The sequence below is a fragment of the Oncorhynchus masou genome, chromosome 32 (genome assembly GCF_036934945.1).
Source record: "Oncorhynchus masou masou isolate Uvic2021 chromosome 32, UVic_Omas_1.1, whole genome shotgun sequence".
Taxonomy (NCBI): Eukaryota; Metazoa; Chordata; class Actinopteri; order Salmoniformes; family Salmonidae; genus Oncorhynchus; species Oncorhynchus masou.
Window position 1 is genome coordinate 17,649,432 of NC_088243.1, and position 14,732 is coordinate 17,664,163.

Below are 14,732 nucleotides of genomic sequence, written 5' to 3' on the forward strand. Positions count from 1 at the left end.
TTCTGGAGTATATGCAAATTTCCATCATACAAACTGAGGTAGCAGACTTGGTGAAAATTAATATTTGTCATTCTCAAAACTTTTGGCCACGACTGTATATAGTCTCGCTATTGTTATTTTACTGCTGCTCTTTAATTACTTGTTACTTTTCTCTTATTCTTGTCTGTATTTTTTGAAACTGCATTGTTGGTTGGGGGCTCGTAAGTAAGCATTTCACATTTCAAGTATTCGGTGCATGTGACTAATAAAATTTGATTTGATACACTTTGATGTCATGTGGTGGTCGGTGGAGGAGTGACAACGGGTGCTAGTCACAGTCACTCGCGGTCTCTTTTTTAAAACACAGAGTAGCAAGTCTGAGCCCTGCCTGGCACAATCAATCGCTAGTCCGACTTCATCTAGTAATTTGTGTTTAGTCATTATTTAATCAGACAGTGTGCTTAAAACATCATGCAAGCTCAGTGCATATAGTTGATTTGATTAAACCACATAGGAAGTGTCAATATATGGAAAAATACACTTTTGAAAATTTGTACAAATCAATTGGACGACTCTTGGTTGACCAATATTTATTTTAGTCGGGGACAGCCCTAGTTTACTTTATTTTGAAAGTTAACTGTAAAAGTTCATAAAATCTGATAAAACATTTAGTTGAAAACAGCATCACTCAAACTAAATCAAATAGAAAGTGTTAATAGTCAACAAAAATTATTTTTACAGTGAGGTATTTTATTAGAAAAGTCAAAATTAACACTGTTAGTAACAAGGCAGATATGATATGAGATCCCGAGAATAGGGAGGGCAGGTTTAATACTCTGGAAATCTGTCTGTATCGTGGAGCATGATAGTACCACTGTCTGTATAGTACAGATGTAGGATCTTCATTTGAACCAGTTTGCTACAGCAGGAAAATAATCCTGCAGAAATAGAAAATGTAAATTATGTGGATTATTATAATTAATGGCCATTTTTCTCAGGGTTGTTACATTTTTAGTAAAGGAAAATTCTGACATTACAAACTTCCGAAGCCTTTTTAAACCTAAAATACACTACAACTGTTAAATATAATGCATTGCAGGAAAGTTATTCCACAACAAGGTGATCAAATTACGATCCAACATCTGTACTAGGCAGGGTTTTGTACCACAATGAGTGTTTGATATGAATGACAAACATTAATTAGATAGCACACACTAAAGGTCTGAAAATAACCTATTATTCTGTGGTGTACGCAGGGAGAACAGAAAACAAATTCAATTAAGTTGTATTGGATTCCCCAAGCTTTACCAACTGACGATACAACACCCACCTTTTCTCTTTCTGTAAGCCTGCAGCTATGACAGCTCTGATTGACTGGACGATAGTATTACACATTTCTCTGTTTGATATACTTTTTTTTTTTATAGAAACACAGACAGAAAATGTAATATAAAGTAAGTCTGGATGCTGTATTGTTCTAGATAAACTAGACGTATTGCCATTGAAGCATCAAAATAAAACATCCAATAAAATGTCTCCAACTGGATGTTGGGTGAGTTAGTGTTCTGAGGGGAAAGTACATCTACATAAATATCAGACTCATCTTACGATTCATATACTGATCCGGGACCAAACATTTAAGCTAGCAGTCACCAACTGATGTTTTCTTTTGTTTGTTCTTTTTACAATCATTGACCACCGACTAGTCACATAAAAAGGCTGTCCTGCAGATCATTTTCTGTATTTCGTCACTTTCCTGTACATAGCCATTTTCAATATTAAAAAGGAGAAAGAGGAAGACATATCCTCTTCTGGTTGTTGACTTTCCCAAGTATAGTATGAGTTGACTGCTGTTGAGCAATCCTGGGTTCATATAGTATTTGTTTTCTTCCAAATACTTTAAGTGTTTGAGCCGGTCTTGAGTGCCAGATGGGAGGGGTTTGCTTTTGGGTCTATTCCATTGGCTTTATTGCGCCAGACAAGCTCAAACAAGCACAGATTAAGTACTTGAAAGAAAACAAATACAATCTGCACCCAGGTCTGCTGTTGAGTGGATGATGAGGTGGAACCATGGTCTGTGATGCTGACGTTCAGTGGTTACTATGGGATCTGTCTCAGTCTCAGGCAGCGCTGGACACAGCCAGCTTCTTCAGGTGGTCCATGAATACCTGTAGACTGACGTCATCTGTCAGGATTGGGGCTCCTGACTCCTACACACAGAGAGGACGAGAGTGGAATTCAGTTATATAATCTGGGAAAGTGGTTACACCCTGGAGGCTCCTCAGAGGAGGAAAGGGAGGACCATCCTCAGTGAATTTCATAAAAATAATTAAAAAATAATTTTTTTCCCATTTTTAAATAAAACTATTCACGTCACCAAATAATGTATTAAAAAACACAAAAACTCTTCCAAGTCAAGGTAAGCTGGTGGCTTTATCAATGTATTACCACTGGGGCCCACCAGTGTAACTGCTAAACTGCTTACTGACTGTACTGCATGATAGTAGCTAGCGGGTTTTACTAATGCGTTAGTTCTAGTAGCTATGTTGAGTATGACGTTAGCTAATGTGGTTACAAAGATGCATGCTGTTTGTAGCGATTAGCGGTAATGATATGAAGGTTTGGCTTGGAAAGTTTTTTTGCATGGTCACAGAGAGTTGATATGTTGTACACTGAAGTCCACAAGCGAAGGGAAAAGGTGAGAGAAGGAGAGTGAGTAGATATAATTAGGAATTATACAACGCGCCAAGTGATCATGCTGTTTGAATGTGGCAGCTATGAAAGTAAATTGTGTTTGCACATGATGAGAGGTGTATTCATTCCACCGATTCTGTTGAATGAAACAGGGATAAACATACCTGAATTTGTCCAATATAAACTCTTGTTTGCAACTGTTGAACTAATGGTTACATCCTAGACCAACTAGCTGCAGGCAATAGTGTGCAAGGCAGTAATGAATGTGCCACTGTCTGTCACCTTGATTACTCAAAATGTGCTCTCGACCTGTGCACTTAAGTTGTAAACTTTCATTCATAAACAAGATTGTAGCAACCTCATGATCATTCAGTATAGGAAAAATCTGAGTATCACGTAGTAGCCTAAACCTATCGATGTTACATTGAGCTGGGTGAATGGATTATGAGTGACAGTCATCCAATATGCTGTAATAGAAATAAGGCCATGCTCATGAAAAAAATGAGTATCCTCCCTCATCTTGAATGGCGCCGACAGCCACTAAGTTACACCTTCATTATCCACTAAAAAATGTAAGATGACTACACTAATTTGTGTAGACTTTACCTGCTTGTGTAAAAGAAACGGACAACAAGTAAGAGTTGGGACACTCTCTCTCCAGCTACATGATGACTTTCAATACAACATTAAGCTGAGTCAGGCTGAACCAAGGTGGACCCTATGCTCCTCCAGGATCAACAGTCATTATTGCACACACATGCCATTCAGAAAGAGACAATGTGCTTATCCTTTACATAATAAAATACTAAAAACACCATCCTTAGCAGTATGTACTTTTTATTAATAGTATCTTCTCTAGTTCCTGGGTAAAAATAAAATAAGAATCAGTAGAAGTCTTACCTGGCCCCATGCATACATGTTGTTGTGGGTTTGTGATGGGTTAACTTTAGATAGCAGGAAACGAGCCTAGAAAACAACAAGAACATCAATACAGGAAGTTGAATAGACTTGACAGTTGACATTCATATACATTTTAGGGAGTGTGTGTATGTACCTGTGAGCCGCCAAACTCTGTGTCTATGTAGCGGGGCATAGGGAAGCGGCTGTGCAGGATCTCCTGGGCGTCGTCCGCTGGAGCCTGCAGCAGGTGGCGGAAGTTCTCGTACTCGGGCATCTCCTGGTAGCCTGCCTTACGCCACTGAGACACAGTCTGATGGATAGACAGAGAGAAATGGTTAGAGAGAGGCCAGTTAGAGATGTCCTGAAGACATGAATAATTACATGTAGATGTTTACAGATCTAAGAAATTAAGAGAAGTCTGTTTAGGAGCAGATTGGTTTTGATTGACATTATTTCATTAGCAATCAATGACACTGGATATAATGTATTTCTTTTTTTCAAACAATACAAAACATACACATACAAATATCAACGACTTCACCCCCCCAGCGCCGCATCCCTCTCCGCCACATGGCCTCAAACTGCACCATTTTGTTTGTCTCCGTCATCCATGTATTTTCAATATTTAGATAATAAAGCATCTGACATCTCCATTGTGTTAACGATGGAGTATTGGTTGATTTCCAATTTAAGTATACATTTTTGAAAGATGATTGCTGAGAAAAGTATCTCTATGCACCCTCATATGCCATATCTTGAAATATGCAAACAGATTAAAAGTACATTTACAATGTAATACTTCTGACAGCTAACTTTCTGACTCCGCCCATAATGTCTGGACTTTATAGCATTAACATAAGGCATGGATAATTGAGTCATTGTTAGTTTTAAACTTATGACAGGACTCTTGTATAATATTAAGAGTACATTTTCGTTAACAAATTTGTTAGTTATGCTCCAACATTCCCTCCATCTTGTGCTAATATAAGTCTTGGTTCCAATAGTTTATATTGTTTCTAAGAGGTTGTCAGTTGGATATGCTCTCTGGAAGGTTCTGTATAGCTTACCTATCATATGAACATCCTTTTCTGACTTAAATAGGATTCCCTCAAGATTGCTCTGATGACCAAGAGATTTCAAATCAAACATAATTAAGTTGCAGTCCAAAATTGCTTTTTAATTTTGTCAAAGAAATAAATATATTTCCTATTACCAAGTCATTTACGGTTTCTATGCCTTTAGTTTTCCATGTGGACCATATTATCGGTGAATTATGAAAAGGTATCCAAGGATTGTTCCATAGGGTTGTGTTTTTGGGGAGTGATAATAGTTCTGGTAGAAAACGTATAATTTTCATCAATATTGTTATAGTGTTCTTAACTATGAAGTTAATGTTCTTCACTTAATCCTTTGAAAATAGACAAGTGAAAAGATTGTGGGGATGCACAAGCGCATCTTCAATATGTACCCTTTGTTCCTCTTTAGTGCACTTAACTATATGTCGCAAGTAAAAAACCCTGGGTGGCGAGTTGATACAATTCTAAGTCTAGAAGGTTAAAACCCCCCTCAGACTTAGGAAATTCTAAAACTTACATTTTTATTTCTATGAGCGTTATTTGCCCATAAAAAAAGTTTGTTATGAAGGAGTATAGTTTTTTAAAGAATGTATTTGGTGGGGTAATTAGAATGACCGAGAATAAATATTAAATATTTGGGAGCCATGCCATTTTGAAGAGGTTTATTCTACCTGTAAAATTTGCTTTCATATTGGTCAGTAATGGGATTACTTAAGTCATCTGTATATACAGTTGTAGTCGGAAGTTTACATACACCTTAGCCAAATACATTAAAACTCAGTTTTTCACAATTCTAGACAATTAATCCTAGTAAACATTCCCTGTTTTAGGTCAGTTAGGATCACCACTTTATTTTAAGAATGTGAAATGTCAGAATAATAGGAGAGAGAATGATTTATTTCAGCTTTTATTTCTTTCATCACATTCCCAGTGGGTCAGAAGCTTACATACACTCAATTAGTATTTGGTAGCATTGCCTTTAAATTGTTTCACTTTGGTCAAACGTTGCAGGTAGCCTTCCACAAGCTTCCCACAATAAGTTGGGTGAATTTTGGCCCATTCCTCCTGACAGAGCTGGTGTAACTGAGTCAGGTTTGTAGGCCTCCTTGCTCAAACACGCTTTTTCAGTTCTGCCCACAAATTTACTATAGGATTGAGGTCAGGGCATTATGATGGCCACTCTAATACCTTGACCTTTTTGTACTTAACCTCTCTGGGATATGTGGGCCGGTAGCGTCCGACCTCGCCAACAGCCAGTGAAATTGCAGGGCGCCAAATTCAAAACAACAGAAATCCCATAATTAAAATTCCTCAAACATATAACTATTTTACACCATTTTAAAGATAAACTTGTTGAAAATCCAGCCACAGTGTCCGATTTCAAAAAGGGTTTACGACGAAAGCACACCAAACGATTATGTTAGGTCAGTACCTAGTCACAGAAAAACACAGCCACCTGTCATGTGGATGGAATATCTTGGCAAAGGAGAAAGTCTCACTAACAGGGATGTAAACAAATTTGTCCACCAAATTTGAGAGAAATAAGCTTTTTGTGCATTTGGAACATGTCTGGGATCTTTTATTTCAGCTCATGAAACATGGGACCAAGAGTTTTACATGTTGCATTTATGTATTTTTGTTCAGTATATTATTTCTGTATATTGTTGCTTAAGGTAATTTATATTATATTTGTATTGCATTTACTATTTCAGTTGGAAAGTTGAAAGCTTCAAAATATTTGAATAGAAAAGACCATTCAAGATGGTCGAAAGCCTTTCAGTATCAACAGCCATTATTGATAAAGTGAGTGTACAAAACATTAGGAATACTTGCTCTTTCCATGACAGACTGACCAGGTGAATCCAAGTGAAAGCTATGATCCCTTATTGATGTCACATTAAATCTTAAATCCACTTCAATCAGTGGTCACCAATCGGTCGTTTGCGATCGACTGGTCGATCTCAAAGCCATTCTTAGTCGTTCACAAAACATTTCTGAAAACCCCCCAACAATAAAGCCTTGTGTTCCTAATTTTTGTATTTGTTTCGCATTGTTGGTGGTAGGTGCACTTGATTCTGCAGCCTTAGTGCCGGGAAGGCAAAGTGTTCTCATTTTGAATCATTTCATATCTGAAGTTTGATCAAATCAAGGGCACCTAAAGGCCTACTGCTGGCAAATCAGACAGCGTCTTTCTCCACAGTTTCCACGTGCCATAGACTGTAAAAGGAAGCCTCTAACACACAGAAAAGTTGATAATGTGACATTTCAAAACTTTTAAAACCATAACTAGAGAGAGACTCAACTAATACAGCAAAGACCTGCTGTGTTCATTTAAAGTTGTTATTCAGCGCCGTCAACACTTTGTTCAACAGTTTTATAAGCCATTAACTCATTGACGCTACCCATCCCTTAAGCGGGATAATTGACATCAGCAACTGCTGAATAGCATAGCGCCACAGTCAAATAATATTACTAAAAAATATTCATAATCATGAAATCACAAGTGCAATATTGCAAAACACAGCTTAGCCTTTTGTTAATCCACCTGTCATCTCAGATTTTGAAATTATGCTTTACAGCGAAAGCAATTCAAGCGTTTGTATAAATGTATCGATAGTAAGCAAAACATTATGTACACTAAGCATTAAGTAGCTAGGTCACAAAAATAAAAAAAAGCAATCAAATTAATCGTTTACCTTTGATGATCTTCAGATGTTTTCACTCACGAGACTCCCAGTTACACAACAAATGTTCCTTTTGTTCCATAAAGATTATTTTTTTATATCCAAATACCTCCGTTTGTTTGTCGCGTTATGTTCAGAAATCCACAGGAAAGAGCGGTCACGACAACGCTGACGAAAATTCCAAATAATATCCATAATGTCCACAGAAACATGTCAAACGTTTTTTTATAATCAATCCTCAGGTTGTTTTTAAAATATATATCTGATAATATATCAACCATGAGTGTAGGTTTTTCAATAGGCCCGGGAGAAACAATGGCCATTCTACTGTTATGCCACTCTACTGTTATGCAAAACTCACTCTGAGAGCCCCCACCTATCCACTTACGCAATGTGATCTTTCTCGCTCATTTTTCAAAATAAAAGCCTGAAACTATGTCTAAAGACTGTTGACACCTTAGGGAAGCCATAGAAAAAGGAATCTGGTTGATATCCCTTTAAAATGGAGGATAGGCATGCATAGGAACAGAGAGGTTTCAAAATAAGAGGCACTTCCTGATTGGATTTTCCTCAGGTTTTCGCCTGCAATATCAGTTCTGTTATACTCACATACAATATGTTGACAGTTTTGGAAACTTTAGAGTGTTTTCTATCCTAATCTGAAATAGGCAGTTTCAAATGGTACGTTTTTTAGCCAAAAACGAAAATACTGCCCCCTACACGCAAAAGGTTAAATGCGTGTTCTCCCTACTTCCACTCACGCTACAACCAGCACTTCAGCTGCAATAAAAGAGTATAGCTCTTTTATTGCGTTTCGATAAGCCTGCATTGTTATTATTTGCGGCTTGTTTTTTTTGTATCAAGGAATACATGACTTTCTCTGGTCATAGGAGTAACATAAATTGCTGCATGAGGCAGAAATAATGTAATGGGACTTAGTCTTCCAACGGATGGCAAAACTTGTCTCTTTTTCTCAGTGGAGAGAGGAGGGACGGTGAGTCGGGTGATCAGCAGCCTCACCGCTGCTCCCTCCCTACCCTCAGATTGACCATCAGATGCAGGCCATCAGTCCAGTAAAAAAAGCTAATTATTATGCTCACTTAGCTGTCTCACAAGTATTAAAACAAATGATATATTACCGGTGTGATCATATAGCTAAAATTTGGAAAATATAATTTCAAAATGTTCTGAGAAGAACAATGGCAGGGCAATTCAATGTAGCCAATATGCAGTTTTAATGTATTGGGCCTATAGTCTACTGCACAAACCTCATTGCTACAGAACTAGTTGTAATAGGTTCATGTTGCATAATAGGCTTATGTTTTTTAAGTAATGTAAAAGAAAATCTGAGAGGTAGATCTCGGCTTGCATTTTTACGGAGTAAGTTATCTTGACTCAGAAAAGGTTGGTGACCACTGGTGTAGATGAAGGGGATTTGTAAACCTTGAGATAATTGAGACACAGATTGTGTATGTGTGCCATTCAGAGGGTGAATGGGCAAGACACGATATTTAAGTGCCTTTGAACAGGGTATGGTATGGCCAGGCACACCAATTTGAGTGTGTCAAGAACTACAAGACTGCTAGGTTTCCTGTGTGTATCAAGAATGGTCCACCACCCAAAGGACACCCAGCCAACTTGACACAACTGTGGGAAAAGGTCCCGTGGAAGGCTTTTGACATCTTGTGGAGTCCATGCCCCAAATAACTAAGGCTGTTCTGAACAAAAAACGGGGTCTAACTCAATATTAGGAAGGTGTTCCTAATATTTTGTACACTCAGTGTATATCTTGTTTTTTAGGGTATTGTATTAGAAAGAAATACATTAACATGTTTCAGTTTAAGTGTCTAGATTTTAAAAACCCTGTTCGATTGCTATGTATCAAGTCTGGTAAGAATTCTGCCATTCTATTGCTGATGAGCTTTGTTATTATTTTATTTTCACAATTTATTAAACTTATGGGTCTGTAATCAGCAGGAGACACTCCAGATGCTCCTGGTTTTAATATAACTGAAATAACTGTTTGATACATGGAACTAGGAAGCACTGAATTGAATGACACATGTTTGCATTTCTGTAAATAGGGGGGGCTACTTTATCCCAAAATGTTAAATAAAATTATGGGGAAGCCAAGTCAGCTAGGCGAACCGAACTAGTGTGCTTGCATGGTCCCTTAAAATACATTTAGCTTTTAAAAACTAGAAAAGTGACAATAGTACCGTTTGTCCATTTAGAGAGACTGTAGCCAGTATACACTTCCAAAAATAGTCCAAATGAATATAAATCTGTCATTGATTTTGACGTTTTTGCCGAAGAGATCTTAGTCGCACAATTTTACATCTAATTAAGATGTTTGGGGAAGTATTTCTTAATGAAAAAATTACCATGAAAACAAGTTGTCTCTCGTGGAATAACAACAAAGACTTTATTGAAGAATCCCTACTGTTGACCAATCACCAAAGAAGGGGCGTAGCTTCAGCTACCCATTTCAGCTTGTGTGCCTGAACAACCGAAAAAACAAACAACCGAAGTCCAAAACAAACAAAAACGCCACAAAACATTGTCATAATATATGCACAAACTCTTCCCAACCTCTTTTGGCTGGGAAGCATGCAGACGCCTTAAGAAGGGTGTAGGATCAGTCCAATTTTAGTTTAATTCCGATTTATATAGATTTTCATAGAAGCTTTGAATTATGTTCTTTCTGATTAACATTTGTATCTTTATCTTTTTAAATTATAACTGGATTGGCATATATCCGTTTGTGAGGGCTGCGAGATGTTTACCAGGTTTATTTCCCATTAAGTAGTATGCTTTATTTGAGTTTCACCTGTAGTTGTTGGCTCTCTTCAAAGTAAAATATCATATTCCTGCTTAAGTTCAAGATATTTTTATGGGCTTTTTCTAAAATAGGAATTTATTTTTCTTTTATTTAAATGTTTTAAATCAGATTGAACTTGTGCAGAGAATGAGATTATCATTCCCCTAATGTACACATTAACTTCTTTGGGACTGGGGGGCAGTATTGAGTAGCTTGGATAAAAAGGCGCCCAGAGTAAACTGCCTGCTACTCAGGCCTATAAACTAGAATATGCATATAATTAGTAGATTTGGTTAGAAAACACTGAAGTTTCTAAAACTGTTTGAATGATGTCTGTGAGTAAAACAGAACTCACATGGAATGCAAGAACTTGAGAAAAAAATCCAACCGGGAAGTGGGAAATCTGAGGTTTGTAGTTTTCAAATAATTGCCTATTGAATATAGTGTCTATGGGGTCATATTGCACTTCCTAAGGCTTCCACTAGATGTCAACAGTCTTTAGAACCTTGTTTGAGGCTTCTATTATGAAGGAGGAGGGAATGAGAGCTGTTTCAACCAGGTGTCTGGCAGAGTGCCATGAGCTCAGTCTCCCGCTCTCCCGTGAGAGTTAGCTGCGTTCCTTGTCATTTCTAAAGACAAAGGAATTCTCCGGTTGGAACATTATTGAAGATTTATGTTAAAAACATCCTAAAGATTGATTCTATACTTCGTTTGACATGTTTCTACGAACTGTAACGGAATTTTTTGACTTTTCGTCTGGACCTAGCCTCATGAATTTGGATTAGTGGGCTAAACGCGCGAACAAAAAGGAGGTATTTGGACATAAATGATGGACTTTATCGAACAAAACAAACATTTATTGTGGAACTGGGATTCCTGGGAGTGCATTCTGATGAAGATCATCAAAGGTAAGTGAATATTTATAATGCTATTTCTGACTTCTGTTGACTCCACAACATGGCGGGTATCTGTATGGCTTGTTTTTGTGTCTGAGCGCCGTACTCAGATTATTGCATGGTGTGCTTTTTCCGTGAAGTTTCTTTTAAATCTGACACAGCGGTTGCATTAAGGAGAAGTGGATCTAAAATTCCATGCATAACAGTTGTATCTTTTATCAATGTTTATTATGAGTATTTCTGTAAACTGATGTGGCTCTGCAAAATCACCGGATGTTTTGGAACTACTGAACACAATGCACCAATGTAAAGTGCGATTTTTTGATATAAATATGAACTTTATCGAACAACACATACATGTATTGTGTAACATGAAGTCCCATGAGTGGCACCTGATGAAGATCAAAGGTTAGTGATTAATTTAATCGCTATTTCTGATTTTTGTGAGCCCTCTCCTTGGCTGGAAAATGGCTGTATGGTTTTCTGTGACTAGGTGCTGACATACCATAATCGTTTGGTGTGCTTTCGTTGTAAATCCTATTTGAAATCGGACACTGTGGTTGGATTACAACAAGTTTATTTTTAAAATGGTGTAAAATACTTGTATGTTTGAGGAATTTTAATTATGGGATTTCTGTTGTTTTGAATTTGTCTCCCTGCAATTTCACTGTCTGTTAGCGAGGTAGGACGCTACCGTCCCACATATCCCAGGGGGAGGGGGGGATATGCTTTTCTGTCTTTTATGTCTACACTTGTAATGGTGTTAATTTTTTACATATGTTTTTCAACAGGTCAATGACCCAACACATCTCCAGGCTGTGCAAGGGCTAGTTGACCAAGAAGGAGAGTGATGGAGTGCTGCATCAGATGACCTGGCCTCCACAATCTCCTGACTTCAACCCATTTGACATGGTTTGGGATGAGTTTAACCGCAGAGTGACAGAAAAGCAGCGAACAAGTGATCAGCATATGTGGGAACTCCTTCAAGACCTTTGGAAAAGCATTCCTCATGAAGCTGGTTGAGAGAATGCCAAGAGTGTACAAAGCTGTCATCATGGTAAAGAGTGGCTACTGTGAAGAATCTCAAATGTATTTTGATTTGTTTAAAACTTTTTTGGTTACTACATGATTTCATATGTGTTATTTCATAGTTTTGATGTCTTTACTCTTATTTTATAATGTAGAAAATAGTAAAAATAAAGAAAAGTAGGTGTGTCCAAACTTTTGACCGGTACTGTATATATACACATATATATTTTTTTATTGAGGGGGGGCATAAAAGACTGTAAAAACACCAGCAAATCAAGTGATTTTTAATTGTGGAAATCTGTCCCAAAGTATGCTGATGCATAATAGAGAGATATACAAATGTAAGCAAGGATTGAAATGATTATGTTTTAGTCAAAATATTGCAGTCTACAAATTATGTGTAATTATATTCGGGCACCCTGACAATCCACTGCGGCTGAATCTAGTTGGTGATCTCTGCACTACTAAAAACACTGGCATTACCATCCCCACTGCTCCCTCATCTATTCACAAATGTCAAATAAGGACAATAGTATCTGGCTGCAACCTGAAATGAAATCAGTCTAGTGTACGATAGAACAGGGATCATCAACTTGATACAGCCGCGTGACGATTTTTTCTTGAGTGGATGGTGAGGGGCTGGAACATAATACAAAATAACTTGTAGACTGCAAATTGACCGCAAGAAGCTCAAACAGATATCATATTTGATGTAGTCTGTTAATAGGTATGTTGATTATGATTGGATGACTGATGAACATACCTCGCCATGGTAGATGAGGATCTGGAAGAAGGTGTCCATGAGAAGGATGCGATCAGGAAGGATACTGCTACTGTCCAGCAACACAGGCTAGGAGAAGGAAAAGTTCTACATTTAAACCACATGTAAACAATACTAATAGCAGGATACTGAACACAGGCTAGGAGGAGAGAAACATGACACCATCTTAAACCACTGCCCTCTAAATGAAATGTCATCCTTCTAATGCAGCTCCAATCAATAATACTGTTTAATGACTAAACCAGGTTGGTTGAGGTATGGGGGGGTTAATCCCAGACACCGATAGCAATGTCACAATATCAGCGTTTTCCAAAACAAATGTCACAACACACCAACTCCCATCTCAGGTACAAAAGTACTATATCTTAGGCATCCCGGGTGGCGCAGTGGTTAAGGGCGCTGTACTGCAGCGCCTGCTGTGCCTTCAGCAGATGCGCTGTGTTAAGAAGCAGTGCGGCTGGTTGGGTTGTGTATCGGAGGACGCATGACTTTCAATCTTCGTCTCTCCCGAGCCCGTACGGGAGTTGCAGCGATTTTTAAATTTTTTATTTCACCTTTATTTAACCAGGTAGGCTAGTTGAGAACAAGTTCTCATTTGCAACTGCGACCTGGCCAAGATAAAGCATAGCAGTGTGAACAGACAACACAGAGTTACACATGGAGTAAACAATTACCAAGTCAATAACACAGTAGAAAAAAAGGGGAGTCTATATACATTGTGTGCAAAAGGCATGAGGAGGTAGGCGAATAATTACAATTTTGCAGATTAACACTGGGGTGATAAATGATCAGATGGTCATGTACAGGTAGAGATATTGGTGTGCAAAAGAGCAGAAAAGTAAATAAATAAAAACAGTATGGGGATGAGGTAGGTGAAAATGGGTGGGCAATTTACCAACAGACTATGTACAGCTGCAGCGATCGGTTAGCTGCTCAGATAGCAGATGTTTGAAGTTGGTGAGGGAGATAAAAGTCTCCAACTTCAGGGATTTTTGCAATTCGTTCCAGTCACAGGCAGCAGAGTACTGGAACGAAAGGCGGCCAAATGAGGTGTTGGCTTTAGGGATGATCAGTGAGATACACCTGCTGGAGCGCGTGCTACGGATGGGTGTTGCCATCGTGACCAGTGAACTGAGATAAGGCGGAGCTTTACCTAGCATGGACTTGTAGATGACCTGGAGCCAGTGGGTCTGGCGACGAATATGTAGCGAGGGCCAGCCGACTAGAGCATACAAGTCGCAGTGGTGGGTGGTATAAGGTGCTTTAGTGACAAAACGGATGGCACTGTGATAAACTGCATCCAGTTTGCTGAGTAGGGTATTGGAAGCTATTTTGTAGATGACATCGCCGAAGTCGAGGATCGGTAGGATGGTCAGTTTTACTAGGGTAAGTTTGGCGGCCTGAGTGAAGGAGGCTTTGTTGCGGAATAGAAAGCCGACTCTTGATTTGATTTTCGATTGGAGTCTGGTATGAGTATTGATATGAGTCTGGAAGGAGAGTTTACAGTCTAGCCAGACACCTAGGTACTTATAGATGTCCACATATTCAAGGTCGGAACCATCCAGGGTGGTGATGCTAGTCGGGCATGCGGGTGCAGGCAGCGATCGGTTGAAAAGCATGCATTTGGTTTTACTAGCGTTTAAGAGCAGTTGGAGGCCACGGAAGGAGTGTTGTATGGCATTGAAGCTCAATTGGAGGTTAGATAGCACATGAGACAAGATAGTAGCGACTACAACAATTGGATACCACCAAGATATAGTAAATTTCGTAAAATTGGGGAGAAAATTGGGGAGAAAAAGGGGCAAAAAAGAAGAAAAAAAGTACTATATCTTGTATAGTGTGTTGGCATTTTAAAGGACACAAACAACGCAG

General features: G+C 38.4%; 1 protein-coding gene across 1 annotated transcript in view; it reads right to left on the reverse strand.

Moving 5' to 3' along the window:
* Window positions 1-708: 708 nt before the first annotated feature.
* Window positions 709-14,732, reverse strand: part of LOC135525649 (protein transport protein Sec23A) — a 41,227-nt gene continuing 27,203 nt past the window's right edge. Inside the window, exons 15-18 of the mRNA XM_064953397.1 lie at window positions 12,843-12,929; window positions 3,728-3,883; window positions 3,574-3,639; window positions 709-2,189 (exon numbers count right to left, since the gene is read on the reverse strand). Of these exons, the coding sequence (XP_064809469.1) occupies window positions 2,100-2,189; window positions 3,574-3,639; window positions 3,728-3,883; window positions 12,843-12,929 (399 nt within the window). The 3' untranslated portion in view covers window positions 709-2,099. The remainder of the gene's footprint in view (window positions 2,190-3,573; window positions 3,640-3,727; window positions 3,884-12,842; window positions 12,930-14,732) is intronic.